At 38.4% G+C, this 15,602-nt stretch overlaps 1 protein-coding gene across 3 annotated transcripts in view; it reads right to left on the reverse strand.

The window, feature by feature from the left end:
• Rc3h1 (ring finger and CCCH-type domains 1) overlaps nt 1-15,602 on the reverse strand; it is a 76,173-nt gene that overhangs the window by 35,531 nt on the left and 25,040 nt on the right. For all 3 annotated transcript variants that reach the window (XM_057769266.1, XM_057769267.1, XM_057769265.1), the window contains exons 3-7: nt 10,645-10,765; nt 9,010-9,249; nt 8,249-8,424; nt 4,896-5,096; nt 2,381-2,513 (exon numbers count right to left, since the gene is read on the reverse strand). In XM_057769266.1, coding sequence (XP_057625249.1) covers nt 2,381-2,513; nt 4,896-5,096; nt 8,249-8,424; nt 9,010-9,249; nt 10,645-10,765 — 871 coding nt within the window. The remainder of the gene's footprint in view (nt 1-2,380; nt 2,514-4,895; nt 5,097-8,248; nt 8,425-9,009; nt 9,250-10,644; nt 10,766-15,602) is intronic.

The raw sequence follows: 15,602 nt of genomic DNA on the forward strand, positions 1-15,602 counted from the left end.
GGACCAAGGCTCCCTGAAAGGTCGCTGTGAACACCCCAAAAAGATCCTCTCAAAAACTTACTTTACCCAATAAAACAGGAAGCAGTTTGGAGAGAAATAACTATGCCCATACTCCCAAATATTGTTTATAAATGTTTATATTTAAAGGGGGATATGATATAGATAATTTGCATTGGTATGGATCTTGGTTTATTGATACAAATTTAAGGTCAACTTTGTTGTATGTATAATTGGGCTCTTGATTAAGGTATTGTGTTTGTACAGCTCATTTAGAAATGTAATGTATAATTAAGAAATATAGCTTAGCCGGGCGGTGGTGGTGCACGCCTTTAATCCCAGCACTCGGGAGGCAGAGGCAGGCGGATCTCTGTGAGTTCGAGGCCAGCCTGGTCTACAAGAGCTAGTTCCAGGACAGGCCCCAAAAGCTACAGAGAAACCCTGTCTCGAAAAATCCAAAAAAAAAATATATATATATATAGCTTAATAGAGTCATCTATAATAGTCAAGACTGTAGTTATGTTAGTTAGATTTTTCTATATGTACAGAGATGCATTTTAGATGGATAGGTATTCTTCAAATCTTTCAGAGAACTACAGAATATGGCATTTAAAATATTTTAATAACTTAGAACTTTTCATGACAATGAGACACATCTGCTCCTGGCAGTACCAACTACTTCAAGAGGAAGATAGGCATCGAAGAGGCTCCTTATGGAGTTTGCTAGCCATTTGGGCAAGAAACTGCTCTTGCCTGGACTGCTTAACTGGAAATGCAGGACACATAGAGAAATGACTGCTGAACTTGCCTAAAGGTGAGATGATGCTTCAGGGTTCCTGCTTCATGAAAGAGTCTGCCAGATATTCTGCAGAAGAAAGTGACTAACAAACTGCCAATAAAGGCAGACCTATCTTTGAAATTTCCTACTTCATGGAAGTCTGCTGGATGCTATGGGCTCTAAAGATGGATGCCCCAAAAGTACAGAAGAATTTTGGTTGACTGTCCAGGCAGCGAGAAGTCTGTCAATTCTAGAGTTTTGGAGGTTGCTTACAATACACTTCCAGTTTACTTAGGTAATATTGTATCCTTCTGTGGTCTTTGATGGAGTTGAAGAATTTATAGTAATAGCTTTCCTTATTTGTGATAAAAGATAAAGTAGATGTAAATATTTTAACTATTTCTTGCTTGATACCTGTTTTATATGTAATTTTGCTACGTTAAAGTTTTCCTTTTGGTTTAAACAGAAGAGGGGAAATGGTCCTTCTATGTGTTGTGTTTATTGGTTAATGAATAAAGAAACTGCCTTGGCCTGTTAATAGGGCAGAACTTAGGTAGGCGGGGAAAACTAAATGGCATGTTGGGAGAAAGGAGGCAGAGTCAGTGAGAAGCCATGGAGCTGCTAGAGACAGATACTGGGAACTTTAGCTAGTAGGCCACGACCTCGTGGTGATGCACGGATTAATAGAAATGGATTAAATTAAAATATAAGAGTTAGCCAATAAGAAGCTAGAGCTAATGGGCCAAGCAGTGATTTAATTAATAGTTTCTGTGTGGTTATTTAGGTTCTAGGCAGCTGGGATGTACAAGCAGGCCCTCCTCAAACAGTGATGCATATTAAAAATAAAGCAGCGGAAGCTTTTCTGTAGCAAAGAGGCAGCCCATATTAATAAGCGCTGAAAATATAGGAAGTAGCTTAAGAGTTCGACATCATCTCCAGAAGTAGTAACCAGGAAACTGTAGTAGTTGTATGGAGCGCTACCTTTGCTTAGAAGGAAACTTTCAGAAGACAGCAGCTAAAATATTGTTCAGCTAACAATTTCAGGTCAAGGAGGGGTGAGAAAGAAATGCCCTAGTACAGCCAGGCGGTGGTGGCGCGCGCCTTTAATCCCAGCACTCGGGAGGCAGAGGCAGGCGGATCTCTGTGAGTTCGAGACCAGCCTGGTCTACAAGAGCTAGTTCCAGGACAGGCTCCAAAACCACAGAGAAACCCTGTCTCGAAAAACCAAAAAAAAAGGAAATGCCCAAGTACTATTAATGGAACAATATATGGGAAGATGGGAAGATGGGGTAAGAAGAAGGCACTAAAGGAAACCTGAGAAAACAAGTTGTGGCAGATATGAAAAGAGTAAAATGCAGAATGGTGTGGCAGGAGAGCTATTTTTTTAGTGAGCGAGGCAGTACAATATAAAGTACTGAATGAATTTTAGTTGAGGTGAACTAATGAGATAAAGAGGGCATTATTTGTGGCAAAACCTAAAATACTGCTGAAAATATTTGGGAAACGACTTTGGGAAACTTTAGAGGAATGTACAAAACGTAATTGAAGAATCACCAAGCAGTACTGAGGTACATATAACAGTTCATTAATTTCTCTTGGCTTTACCTGGACTAGGGTCAATGTTTGCTAGTAGCTCCAAGTGGGGTCTTAGTCGGTTCAAGTTTGCTGGGTCTCCAGTTCGCTGGAGAGCAATTGTTAGCTCCTGAACACTCTGTGCAAAGGAGGCAGGGGTCTGCAACTTAAAAAGAAAAGGTCAGCATTATTTTGTCATTTAAAACATTAAAACCCTTTTTAAAAACATAGTTTATTTACACCTTCATTTTTGCAATTTATTAATGTTAGTTTGTATCTATCCACCTGACCTATACTTTGGCCAAACTGAATTACTTGCTGGCTAAACAAGATCTCTCTAACCACAGCTTGGTACATTATGTACAATAGTAAGCTTCCTCTGCTATCACAGACTTGAAATGCAAGGCCTTTCTTCTGATACCATCTTTTAGTTGGGTTATTGGTAGTCTTTCCAAATATTAACTGAAATTTGAAGGTATAAAAGCTAGAAAATGAGATGATTGAATAATGCCACTGAGTATAGTCATACTGAATGAGTTCAAGTTCTTAAGACCAAAGATCATGACAATAAATTTATCAACTGCACAAATAAATTTCATTTATTAAATAGTCTAAATAATTTTGAATGTCTAGGACACTAATGGCTGCTGGAGAAGAAACAGTTACTTTTCTTTAAGATGAGGACCCTGGTAGTGTGTCCCTGTTCCTGTGGCTGACCCTGTATTCATGTGCATGCAGGTATCACTAACTAGACTCAGTGGGATAGTGTGAGGGAAAAAAAAAAGGAGAATATCAAAGTAAGAAGACATCATCTTGAGTAAGATGGGGTATGGAAAATGAGAATGGGCAGCTGGAGTAGATATGATCAAGATGAAATTGTCAAAGAAAAAATATTGTAAAAAATATTCTGATTTAGCTTGGGATTCTTAAAGGTTGTATGTTTCTGTAAGACTTCTGAGGCATGGTCTCACACAAACTCCCCTCTGCTGACCATGCATACATGATTTTCAGCTGGGAAAATGCTGATTTTTCTCATAACAGTAACTTTCTTTTATAAGAGTTGCCATGGCCTTGGTGTCTCTTCACAGCAATGCAACACTGACTAGACAATAACCTAGATATCTGAAAGTGTACAAACTTCTCTGATTCTACATGGAAGGGATAATGTAAGGTTGCTCAAAGGAAATTACTTAAGATCATCCAGGTACACAGTATTTAATAAATGCTAAATATTTTTTAAAATACTCTTAGATTTTGACCCTATCTGTAAATTAAATATACTATGGACTTTCAAGTTGACAGTCATTTCTGAAATTTTAAATATTCAAGGAAATAGCATAAAGTAAATAAATACCAATATTATTTAGCAAATTACAACATAATATTACACAGTGTTTTAAGACTTTCTGTTCCACATTCATACATTTTAGGTTGATATGCAACAACTCTTAAACTATTACTGCAGTTTTAAAGAAAACACATTCCTGCATTAGATATAAAGAATAGAGCTAGACCTAACAGTTATTTCTGGCAGTCTTCACATCAAAACAGACAGTAGATAAAATAAAAACAAGCTTACTGAAAATTTCAAACTTAACATGGAAGAAGGTAACTTAAGTATATGTAAAATTTTCTGAGTGAGAATCATAAAGCCTCAACAGATCATTCATTAAATGGCAACTATGTAAGATTAGATAAAAGCAGGGTTTAGGGACTGGAGAGACGGTTCAGTGGTTAAAAGCACTGGCTGCTCTTCCAGATATTGTTCAACTCCCAGTACACACGTGGAAGCTCACAACTAGTAACTCTAGTTCCAGGAAATCCAAAGCCCTCTTCTGGTGTGGAAAAATTGTCTGTATTCTGTCAATCATGTTTTAAATAAACGCTGACTGACCAGGGAGGAAGTATAGGCAGGTCAACCAGACAGGAAGTAGAGGCGGGGCGATGAGAACAGGAGACTTCTAGGAAAGAGGAAGGCCACAGAAGAAGGATGTGACCTGCCCCGCTGAAAAAGGTACTGAGCCATGTGGCTAACATAGATAAGAATAATGGGTTAATATAAGTTATAAGAGCTAATACGAAGCCTGAGCTAATGGGCTAATCAGTTTCTAACTTTGGGACTTGCTGGCTGTGGGAACTGGGCAGGACAGAAACCCCAATGAGCAGGCCCTTCTACTACACTCTTCTGGCTTTTTCAGGAACTAGGTACTATGTGAAGCACTGACATACATGTATGTAAACAGTAATACACATAAAATAAAAATAAATAACCTAGAAATACGCTGTAACTATTATGGTAATTCAAATTCAAAGAGAATAATAAAGGAAGAGCAGCGATGACAAGGAACGTGGGCGAAGACCAGCTGAAGGGAGCACTGCAACACTAACCAAATGTTGTTCTGATGGACTAGTTGTGATCTAATTCTCAGCCACATTTACAGAAATCTGATATATACTATTATGTTGATATTCATTGGTTAAAACAATTACAAAATAACTTATCAAGACTCCAAAATTATTCATGAGGTAAGGAACATAAAGAGCCTACCTTGTCAATAATGGACTGCATATGAGATTTGTGAGACTGGTCTCCATAAAGCAAAGAGGACCACTGGTCTGGTGCAATTCTTAAGCCTGCTTCCATAGCAATCTGCACTATCTGGGAGTCATGTTCTCGTCGCAGAGCTTCATAAGTCCTAAATTCTTCTTTCAGCTGCATCAAAGAAGAGTCTTCATCACGTTTGGTGACCTAGAAAAAACAAACAAACAAAATCTAATAACACAAGTCTCTTATTTTATATAAACACATGTAGACAAAAACTGTAACTTTTGCATGTGTGTGAGCACTGCATGTGGCAGGCATATAGGAACAACTCCCAGGAATCAGTTCTCTTTTATGTGGATCCCAAGACTACCATTGTGCCATTGTCCCAACAAAAAATTTCAAAATAATAACTTCCTTTTAGCAGCAATAGCAAGATACACCATTCTGCCTTCAATACATCTCCCATTATAGATGTCAAAATCTTACACTTTTTTTTTTGACACAGGTTTTCACTATATAGTTCTGGCTGACCTGGAACTCAAAGATCTGCCTGCTTCTGCACCCCCAAGTGATGGGATTAAAGACTTGCAACACCATACCCAGCCACAGATGTCAAAATCCATAGAAACAATACAGTTTATTATACTTATACACAGACATTTTAAAAAAATATTTAATGAGTGTTAAAAAAAAAAAAACAAACCTTCATAATGTAGATTACAACTCTAGGACTTACCTAATAAGTTATTTGACACTAATAACAGAACTTCCAATGTGTGTAATTTTAAATGTGACTAATTTGAACTATCTTAATTTTTCCATTGAGCTGTGAAACAGACCACAGCCAAAAAGTATAGAGCATAAGATCCTGGAAGAGATTAATTTTTAGTAATAAAACTTGCAGCTGGACCTGGTAGTGTGGTAGTACTCACTTGTAATCTTAATACTTGGGGTTGAGGCAGGACCATCTGGTTCAAGGTCAGCCTTATCTATTTAACAAGTTCAAGATCAGGGAGGGCTACAGAACACTGTTGCAAAAACAAACAAAAACCAAGTCTTTTTTTAAGGCAAAAAACAACCTTTTTAAAAAAATGAATCAGCTGGGTGGTGGTGGCGCACGCCTTTAATCCCAGCACTTGGGAGGCAGAGGCAGGCGGATCTCTGTGAGTTCGAGACCAGCCTGGTCTACAAGAGCTAGTTCCAGAACAGGCTCCAAAAACCACAGAGAAACCCTGTCTCAAAAAACAAAAGGCAGGGAGGGAGCTGGAGAGATGGCTCACATGGTAAAGTGTTTACTTGCTTCAAATCTCCAGTACTAACCAAATTGGGGGGGAGGGGCGACCCACGTCTATAAAGAACATTGAAGAGACACAGACTCCTTAGGCTTGTACCCAGCTATCTCAATCAATGAGACCACCCACATAAAAATTAAAGTAGAGAACAACTGGGGAAGATACCAGATGCTGGCCTCTAGCCACATATTTACATAAATGTGGTTTTCCTATACAGGATTTCTCTGTGTAGCCCTGGAACTCACTCTGTAGACTAGGTTAGGCCCAAACATGGAGGTCTACCTGCCTCTGTCTCCCAAGCACTGAGATTAAAGGCATGTGCCATCACTGCTTAACTCAAAAATATTCTTTTAAAAAGCTACCTTGGTATGTGCTAGTCGGTATGTTAAATTACCTAATGAAACCATTATAATGCTGTATTAACTCACTTTAAATTTTGTAGCATGTCTGACATAAGTGCTATTGTTATCCCAGTAACTTATACTTTAAGTCAGGGGGATTTAGGCCAAATAAAATAATTCTAACCTAGACTCACCAATTCCTTAACACATTTTTTTAAATATTTATTTATTTATTATGTATACAATATTCTGTGTGTATGCCTGCAGGCCAGAAGAGGGCACCAGACCTCATTAGAGATGGTTGTGAGCCACCATGTGGTTGCTGGGAATTGAACTCAGGACCTTTGGAAGAGCAGGCAATGCTCTTAACCACTGAGCCATCTCTCCAGCCCTCCTTAACACATTTTAAAAGGTATTTGGAGGTTGGAGCTGTAGCTTGCGGCAGAGTGGTTTTCCCCATATTGCTAAAAGTAAAAACTTATTGTATTAACCTTTTATTCCCATAAGGACCCATGTTATTAATATAGAAAATTTCCATTTTTAAACTTTTTGCCTAAAAACACTGCAGAGTACAACAGTCAGAAATTATAAATCACACTTAAAATTTTATTTTATTTTTTTTGGTTTTTCGAGACAGGGTTTCTCTGTAGCTTTGGTGCCTGTCCTGGAACTAGCTCTTGTAGGACCAGGCTGGCCTCGAACTCCCAGAGATCTGCCTGCCTCTGCCTCCCGAGTGCTGGAATTAAAGGCGTGTGCCACCACCGCCTGGCCACACTTAAAATATTTTAAAATGTACTATTAATTTTTTCTAAAGCAATACTGGGTTTTATGAAGTAAAAAGTGCAGTCTCAGAGAAAGATTCAAGTAGGTGTTAAAAGAAACAACACAACTTCATCCTTATAACAAAGTAAGCTCTACCTAAAGTTTTCATTAGGAAGTCAAGTGAAGAAACACAAAAGTACTGTAGTCAGAAAAACTTAATTACATTTTGCCATTTTCCAAAGACAAAAGCCCCCCAAAACATATACATGTATGAAAATAATTCCTCTTTAAAAGGTAGAATAAACTTTCTACATGATACAGTGGTTCCCTGGATATTTTGTTTGGGTTGTGAGTGCTGAGGATTGAACCTAGAGCCTTGGATATTCCATAAACACTCTATCACTGAACTATATTCCCAATACCTTCATCATTCTAAAAATAATTAAGAACTGGTTATGCAGAACAGCAAGATGCTCTACACTTGGCATAAGCCTAACAACCTGAGCTCAATCCCTAGAAACCACACAAAAGTGGAAGGAGAAAACCAAGTCACAAAACTGTCCTGTGACCACTATTCATATGCCATGGCATGGGAGCGTCTACACAAGAACACATACATATGCGTGCGCGCGCACACACACACACACACACTTTATTTTTTATTTTTTGGCTTTGAGACAGGGCTTCTTTGTAGCTTTGTAGACCAGGACAGCCTCAAACTCAAAGAGATCCCCCTGCTTCTGCCTTCCAAGTGCTGGAACTAAAGGCATGCACTACCATGCCCAACATTCCAATAAAACTTAATTGGAATATAATACAATCTGCCTTCTTTAAAAAAGAAAAAATATGCTGATTATTTTTAGGAAAGCACAGAAAATTGCATTAAAGTACAAGGTCGACATTTAAAGTCTGGAGAGAAAGCAATGTTCCAGCCTGAACTCGAGTTTAGTTAGATCCATACCTTGAAGCAGGAGGCTCTGTAAAGGAGCTGAACAACATGTCCAATGCTGGTTTTAGAGGCTTGAGGAAAACGTGGTTCCAGTCTTTGCACCACAAAGAGAACCAACACTTTCCGTGACAAAGCAGAACCATCTTCTAAGGCCAGCAAGACAAGCTTCAGTGCTTCCTCCTGCATTGCTAGAAAAAATAGTACAAATCAAACTGTATCATGAACAAAGATGACATAAATCTATTATCTGAAGAGCAACATAATACCATGCAATTAACAAGCAATACAATGAGCTGGCATAGTGGTGTACATCTTCCATCCCAGCACTCTCTGGGCTCCTGGTAAGCCAAATCTACAGACTGAATTCTAGGACAGTCAGGGCTATACAGAAAACCTTGTCTCAAACAAAAATAAAAACAAAACAAACCCCAAGCAATACAATGTATTTAAAATTACATTTTAAAGCCATGCTTGTGGGCAATTCTGTCTTATTATATATTTTATTAAGTAGACAGGTCATTGATATAGAAAAAAACATTTCAAAATGTATAAACTTCTGTTATCAAGAGAAATACCAGTGAATTCTATGAAAAATTAACATCAAATCTGGATTATCACTGGGATAGTACTTGATAAGAGAATTTAACAAAAGATGAGCAATTTGTACATTACTTAAGGGGTTTGTTTTATCCCATACTTTTAGAATACCTTGTAAGGGTGGGGACTGGGCAGTCAACAGCAACAACAGTAATAACCAAACTTTAATTACATACCTGGTCCAAGGAACTGGCAGCCCCTAGCTCTGACTGCTGCCCAGAGATTAGAGGAGAGCTGCTGAGGATTTTGGTGCTGGAGAATGAGCTCTGTAACTGTGCGTTCACCTAAAGATCGAGCAGCCCTCATAGCACGAATCCTTCCTTCTTCTTCCACTAGCTGGCAGTGGACTAGAGTCACAAGCTTCCTCTGCATTGGACGACTCAGAACGCTCTGAGTAGTGCTATTCAGACCCACTCCTGCAGACGAGAACAAAGAAGCTATTTCCAGGTTTACTGGGCAATTTTGTGATCCAAGAGCACTTCCTCTAGAGTGGCTGATTTGTGGACATGTGACTAGTTCTTGGTCCTCTTAGAAGATTTAAAGTAAACAATAAGTCAACAGTTTGGTGTCCCATGTCTTTAATTCCAGCACTTGAGAGACAGAGGCAGGCAGATCTCTGTAAGTTCGAGGCCAGAATAGACAGAGCTACCTACACAGAGAAACCCTGTCTTGAAAAAAATAAAAAATAAATGATAACTATACAAGACTATCATTTAAAAATAAAACAAATGAAAGTATGACATTCAAAATACTATTTATTATTCATTTATTATTAATCTCAGCACTGGGAGGTATAAACAGGAGGATCAGAAGTAGTTCAAAGTCATCCTTGGCTACAAGGCAACTTTAAAGCCAATCTGGGCTAGACCTTGTCTCCAAGGGAAAAGAAGGGGCTGTCAACTGATGCAAAGCCCTTCTAAACCACTATTATATGCAGTCATTTCTACAGCCATTCATATTTCCAACATCACTTAAACTCTGAATTTAGTACTACTTTATTTGCTGTGATTTATATTATTATTTAGCATGAAGTAGTATAGCAAAAAATCCAGAGACAGATATTGGGGTTCAACCTGAAGGTCAGAAAAGCATAACAGCCAACCACTGGCTCTTACCTCTACCTCAGTCTGAAATGACGATCCTTGCCTCCAGGAATCTCAGAATGAGACTGTGTCTGACAGCTGTCACTTCCAGTCTTATAATTCTCTCTAGGGCTGGGATTAAAGGAGTGCACTACTACCACTCAGTTTCTATGGCAACTAGTGTGGCTGCTGGGATTAAAGATGTGGATCACTACTGCCTGGTCTGTAAGGCTGACCAATGGGGCCGTTTTACTCTCTGATCTTCAGGCAAGCTTTATTTATTAAAATACAAATGAAATATCACTACAAAGTAGGTTTGGTTTACAATGAATAAATGAATTCATTAGCATTTACTAAGGCTGGCAGTAGAGATAGCTCAGTGGTAGAATGCTTGTCTAACACTGAAAACTAAGTAGGGAAAAGAGTGCAAGATGAAGAGAAGAGTGAATGAGAAAGGGAGGAGAGAGAGACAAAGTTTTCATACATTAGTATTCATTTACAGCATGCAATTTTTATGGTAATAGAAGTGTCCTTAACAGATATTTGGCCAAGTGTGGTGGGATGCAACTTTAATCCCAACACTTGAGAAGTAGAGGCAGGTGGATCTCCATCAATGTGGCCAGCCTGATCTACATAGAATGTTCTAGGCCAACCAGGGCTATACATTGAAACCCTGTCTCAAAAAACAAACTACTGTTTGTTTAGCATGAGTTTTATAATTGCATTTACCTCTAGCACTGCTGAGTGGTTTCAGGTACAAGGCTAATTCTTCTACACATTTCTTGGCTTCCTCATAATGCTTTGTATCTTCAACCCCACTACACAAAGTAATGGGCTGTTGCTCAGGGATCTGGAGGCCAAAAGAAAAGTTTTGAATATTTCATTAATTTATTAAATGTTTTATTGAGTACAATTTACCTGTTGATAGTCCCGATGCTGGCAACATTAAAACTACTAAATTTGTAAATTGCTTTCAAAATTTTTCTTGTACATATACCATCTATTATTTTTCTATAGCAGCCTTACTGAAAGAGAATTCAAATACTATGTAATTAATAGGCTTAACATACACAATTCAACGATTTGTAGTATTAACAGCTAGTACCACTAACTGAAAATTTTCCTCACTCACAAAGGAAACCCTTTTGCCCCTACTCTCATCCCCACCCCGAGAGAGGGTCTCAATTGCAGCCCTGGTTGATCTTGAATTTGTTATGTAGACCATACTGGTAGTCTGCCTTTGAAGTACTGGGATTAAAGGTGTGTACCACCACATATAACCACATCATGTTTTCAATCAACCTGGTTGACTTTGTTCTTTTGGTGGATATGTACAGAGAAAAGAGGAAAACCTCAGTGGTTGTTTCTCATATACCTAGAGACAGGGTTTCTCACTGGCCTACAACTTTTCAAGTAGGCTAGGCTGACTTCCAAATAAATTTCCAGCCTTGAGATTATAAGTATGTGCTACCATACTTGCTTCTTTTTGTAATGCTTATTTATTTAATGTGTATTGGCGGTTTGCCTGCAAATATGTCCATGCATTACATTAGGTGGATTGTAAGCTGCCATATGGGTGCTGGGAATCAAACCCGAGTCCTCTAAAAGACCAGTCAGTGATTTAACCCCTGGGCCATCTCTCTAGCCTTTATACCCACTTCTTCCATCTGGATTCTTGGAAGTAAATACAAGATTCGATGCTTGCAAGGAAAGTGCTTTACCAGTTAAGCTAATTCCTCAGTCCTCAATACTTCACTTATTTTTAATTATTATTTCATTATTTAATTATATTTCATTGTATTTATGTGGTCTCTAATAGGTAAAATAACCTGCCTATAAACCCTTTAATATATTTACCACATACTTATCACCCACTTTTTTCTCTCTTTTTTTTTTTTGTTTTTGTTTTTTCGAGACAGGGTCTCTCTGTAGCTTTGGTGCCTATCCCGGAACTAGCTCTTGTAGACCAGGCTGGCCTCGAACTCCCAGAGATCTGCCTGCCTCTGCCTCCCGAGTGCTGGGATTAAAGGCGTGCACCACCACTGCCCGGCTTCTCTTTGTTTTTGAGGTGGGGTTTAAACAACCCAGGTTGGCCTTGAGCTTCGGCCTCTCAAGTGCTTAGACTACAAGTGTGTCTCAATATACCCTATTTAGCTTTCTTAAAGAACCACTGCATTGGGTACGAAGTAGTGCCTCAATGTTTAATTTTTAAATCAATTAAATGTCTTAGTGTTGAGCATAAATGCTTATGAAGTATAATATGATTCCCATATCAGCCTGGTTACATACAGATTGAGTTTCAGGACAGTCAAGGCTATACAGAGAAACCTTGTTTCGAAAAACCATTAAGAAAAAAAAAAGGAGGAGGAGGAAGAGGAAGAAGAAAAAAAAGAAAAAGATGATTATCATAATTTCAGATACCTTGTGGCAAAAGTATTCAGTCAGTGTGGTGGTGCATGGCTTTAATCCCAAAACACTCAGAAGGCAGAGGAAGGCAGATCTTTGAGTTCAAGGCCACCTATATATAGCAAATTCCGGGGCAGCCAAGGCTACATAGCCCCTAACTCAAAAGTCAAAAAAAAAAAGTTCAAAGTATACATGATTTAGATTAATATATTTATTCATTTATTTTATCTGTATGAATGTAAGTACACCATGAACATGTCTGGTGTCCAAAGAGGCCAGATGCAGGTATTGGATCCGAAGGAACTGCAAAGGTTGTGAGTGACTTTCGTAGGGACTTAGAACTGAACCTGGGTCCTCTGCCAGAGCAGCAAGTTCTCTTAACTATCAAGCCAGATCTCTCCAGCCTTGCTTTAATAATAATACTAAAGTATGTGTGTGTGTGTATATATATATAAAACGTCAAGACTCGCTAAATGTTTATATATTTAATCCTTTGACATCCCGACATGATTTTACAGATAATATACAGGATGAAGAGGTTAGAATCAGCAATGAAATAGAACACAATACGCTTAAGCTGAGACATACAGGTGGCAAAACCAAAGCTGAAAACACTTGACATTGTAAACAATACCAAAGCTAAGTAACGGGATTAAACTGTATATAATTTAAACATTTATTAAAGCTTTATTATAAAGAACTTGCAAATAAGCATCACACACCAAAATGAACAAGTTAATTTTTTAAAGATTTAAACTTTCTTTCTCCTTATGTGTATCTGTCTGCATTTGAGTATGCACGCTGCTGCCTGATGCGGGAGCTGGGAACAATTAACTGCTGAACCATCTCCATAGTCCCTAATCTGTAAAATTTGATGAACTGAGCCGGGCGGTGGTGGCGCACGCCTTTAATCCCAGCACTCCGGAGGCAGAGGCAGGCGGATCTCTGGGAGTTCGAGGCCAGCCTGGTCTACAAGAGCTAGTTCCAGGCCAGGCTCCAAAGCTACAGAGAAACCCTGTCTCGAAAAACAAAACAAAACAAAAAAAATTTGATGAACTGCTGCAAGCCTTTGTTTTTCAAGTAGCTCAGATACGTGCTGTGTATGATACTTTCTCCTGAAAGGAATTTAGTAATTTAAGTAGTAGATATACTTTTGTGTCACTAGAGGGAGCTTCAACAAAGAAGTAGAACAGCCAACTGGTAGCAGTGCAGGAGTGGCTTATGCCTCAAACTGTCATTCAAATTTTCTAAGAAAAACGTGTTTTCAGGGCCAAATGTATCACACAGATATAAAGTTATTTCAAGATTTAGTATTTGGAGTCACAACATTTACACTTGGAAAGATTTTTCTTTATGATAACTCTGAGGCTTAGGAAATTTTCTTTTTTCTTTCTTTTTTTTTTTTTTAATTTGGATTTTCGAGACAGGGTTTCTCCGTAGCTTTTTGGTTCCTGTCCTGGAACTAGCTCTTCTAGACCAGGCCGGCCTCGAACTCACAGAGATCCGCCTGCCTCTGCCTCCTGAGTGCTGGGATTAAAGGCGTGCGCCACCACCGCCCGGCCCTAGGAAATTCTCTACTCAACTACAATGCCCTTTGTTCTGATGAAAACACGAGATTGGCATAAACTTATTTAAAATATTTTGGTACAAAAGATTTAGATGCTAAAATTTAATGCTTTTTTTGGTGGGAAGGATGTCTTTTTTTGCCTATGTAAATGCCTTCTTGAAGTGATATTGTGAGTTCCCCTTGACTCTTCTCATTCCCTGTATTTGATATGCATAGTAATATATCCTTGAATATCTAATCATGTGTATGATAATTTACAGAACTTAATGGTATGCTAAACTTTGTCATTGGATTTGGTCTGTTTGTTTTGTTTTTGAGACAGAGTCTCAACTATATAGTTCTGGCTGTCCTGGACCTCAATGAGACCTCAATCAAACTCACAGAAATTAGCTTGCCTCCGCCTCCCAAATTGTCAATGGCTTTTAAAATTGATCTGATGTGGCTCAACTGGTAGTGCTTTCCTCACATGCATAAAAGTCCTGGAGTCAATCCTTAGCACCTCATAAACCAGGTATGATGGTATGTGCCTGTAATTCCAGCATGCAGGAGGGAAAAGGGTAAGAGGATCAGGAGTTTAAGGTAATATATATATAGTGAATATATATATAGTGAATCTGAGACAGCTTGAGATATACAAGATTCTGTTTTTTTAAAAAAAAATAATTTCAGTTTTGATTTCCACCATGATTGTGGGGATTTAGGAAACTTCCGTAAATATGTAGTATTTCTGTAGTACAGACTACACAGTGAATCGCTGTATATTTAGGCTATTTCTAAGTTGCTTTTATAGACATGGTGACATCCCTCTACCAGTCCCCCTTGTAAGCATGTGTTAAATACCTGCAAGGGCAGCTGCTACAGTTACAGGGCTGTATGCACGTCAGTTTTATTTTCCAGAGCTTCCCAGAAAACACTCTCCCTAGCAACACACAAAAGTCTGCATTTCCAAGTCCATGACCACCACTAGTCAGACACTGTTTGTGGCAAGCTGAGGAGGTTAAAAGAAAAAAAAAGCAACTATCTAAACCTGCATTTCCCTAATTATTAGTAAGATTAAACATTTTTTTTTCTGGTTTAAAAAAAGATTTTATAGAAGCATTTTAAATTTACCGGAAAATGGCAAAGACAGTTCAGAGAATTCTTATCACACCACACTTTGTCTCATTATAATGCCGTGTTGGTAGGATTACTGACACTGATATGCCAAAGTTAAGACTCATCATCATTACAGCTAAAAATCCTGATTTTACTCAGAATGCCTCACTTTTGCCTAATAGCTTTCCTGTGTTCCAAAATCTCATCCAGGATACCTAATATTACTTTTTATAAGATTCCAGAAGTTTTGACTATTTTCCAGTACCGCCTATGTTTTGATGATTTTCAGTTTTATATATCTCTGGTATGCATGTTATATACTGACTTTTGACAAGATTGTGGTTAGATATTTTTGGCATTAGGTCCATAGAGGAAAAAAATGCCACTTTCATCACATCATGCCAAAGATCTACTACTATCAATATGACTTATCTGTTCACATTAATCTAGTTCACCTGGCTAAGACAGCATTTGCTAGGTTCCTTCAACATTAATATTTGTATATGACAGGGGCTGGAGAGATGGCTCACTGGTTAAGAGCACTGACTCTTCCAGAGCATATAGGGTTCCATTCCCAGCACCCACCTTGCAGCTAACAACTGTCTCTATCTCCAAGATC

Source organism: Chionomys nivalis, chromosome 5 (assembly GCF_950005125.1).
Source record: "Chionomys nivalis chromosome 5, mChiNiv1.1, whole genome shotgun sequence".
Taxonomy (NCBI): domain Eukaryota; kingdom Metazoa; phylum Chordata; class Mammalia; order Rodentia; family Cricetidae; genus Chionomys; species Chionomys nivalis.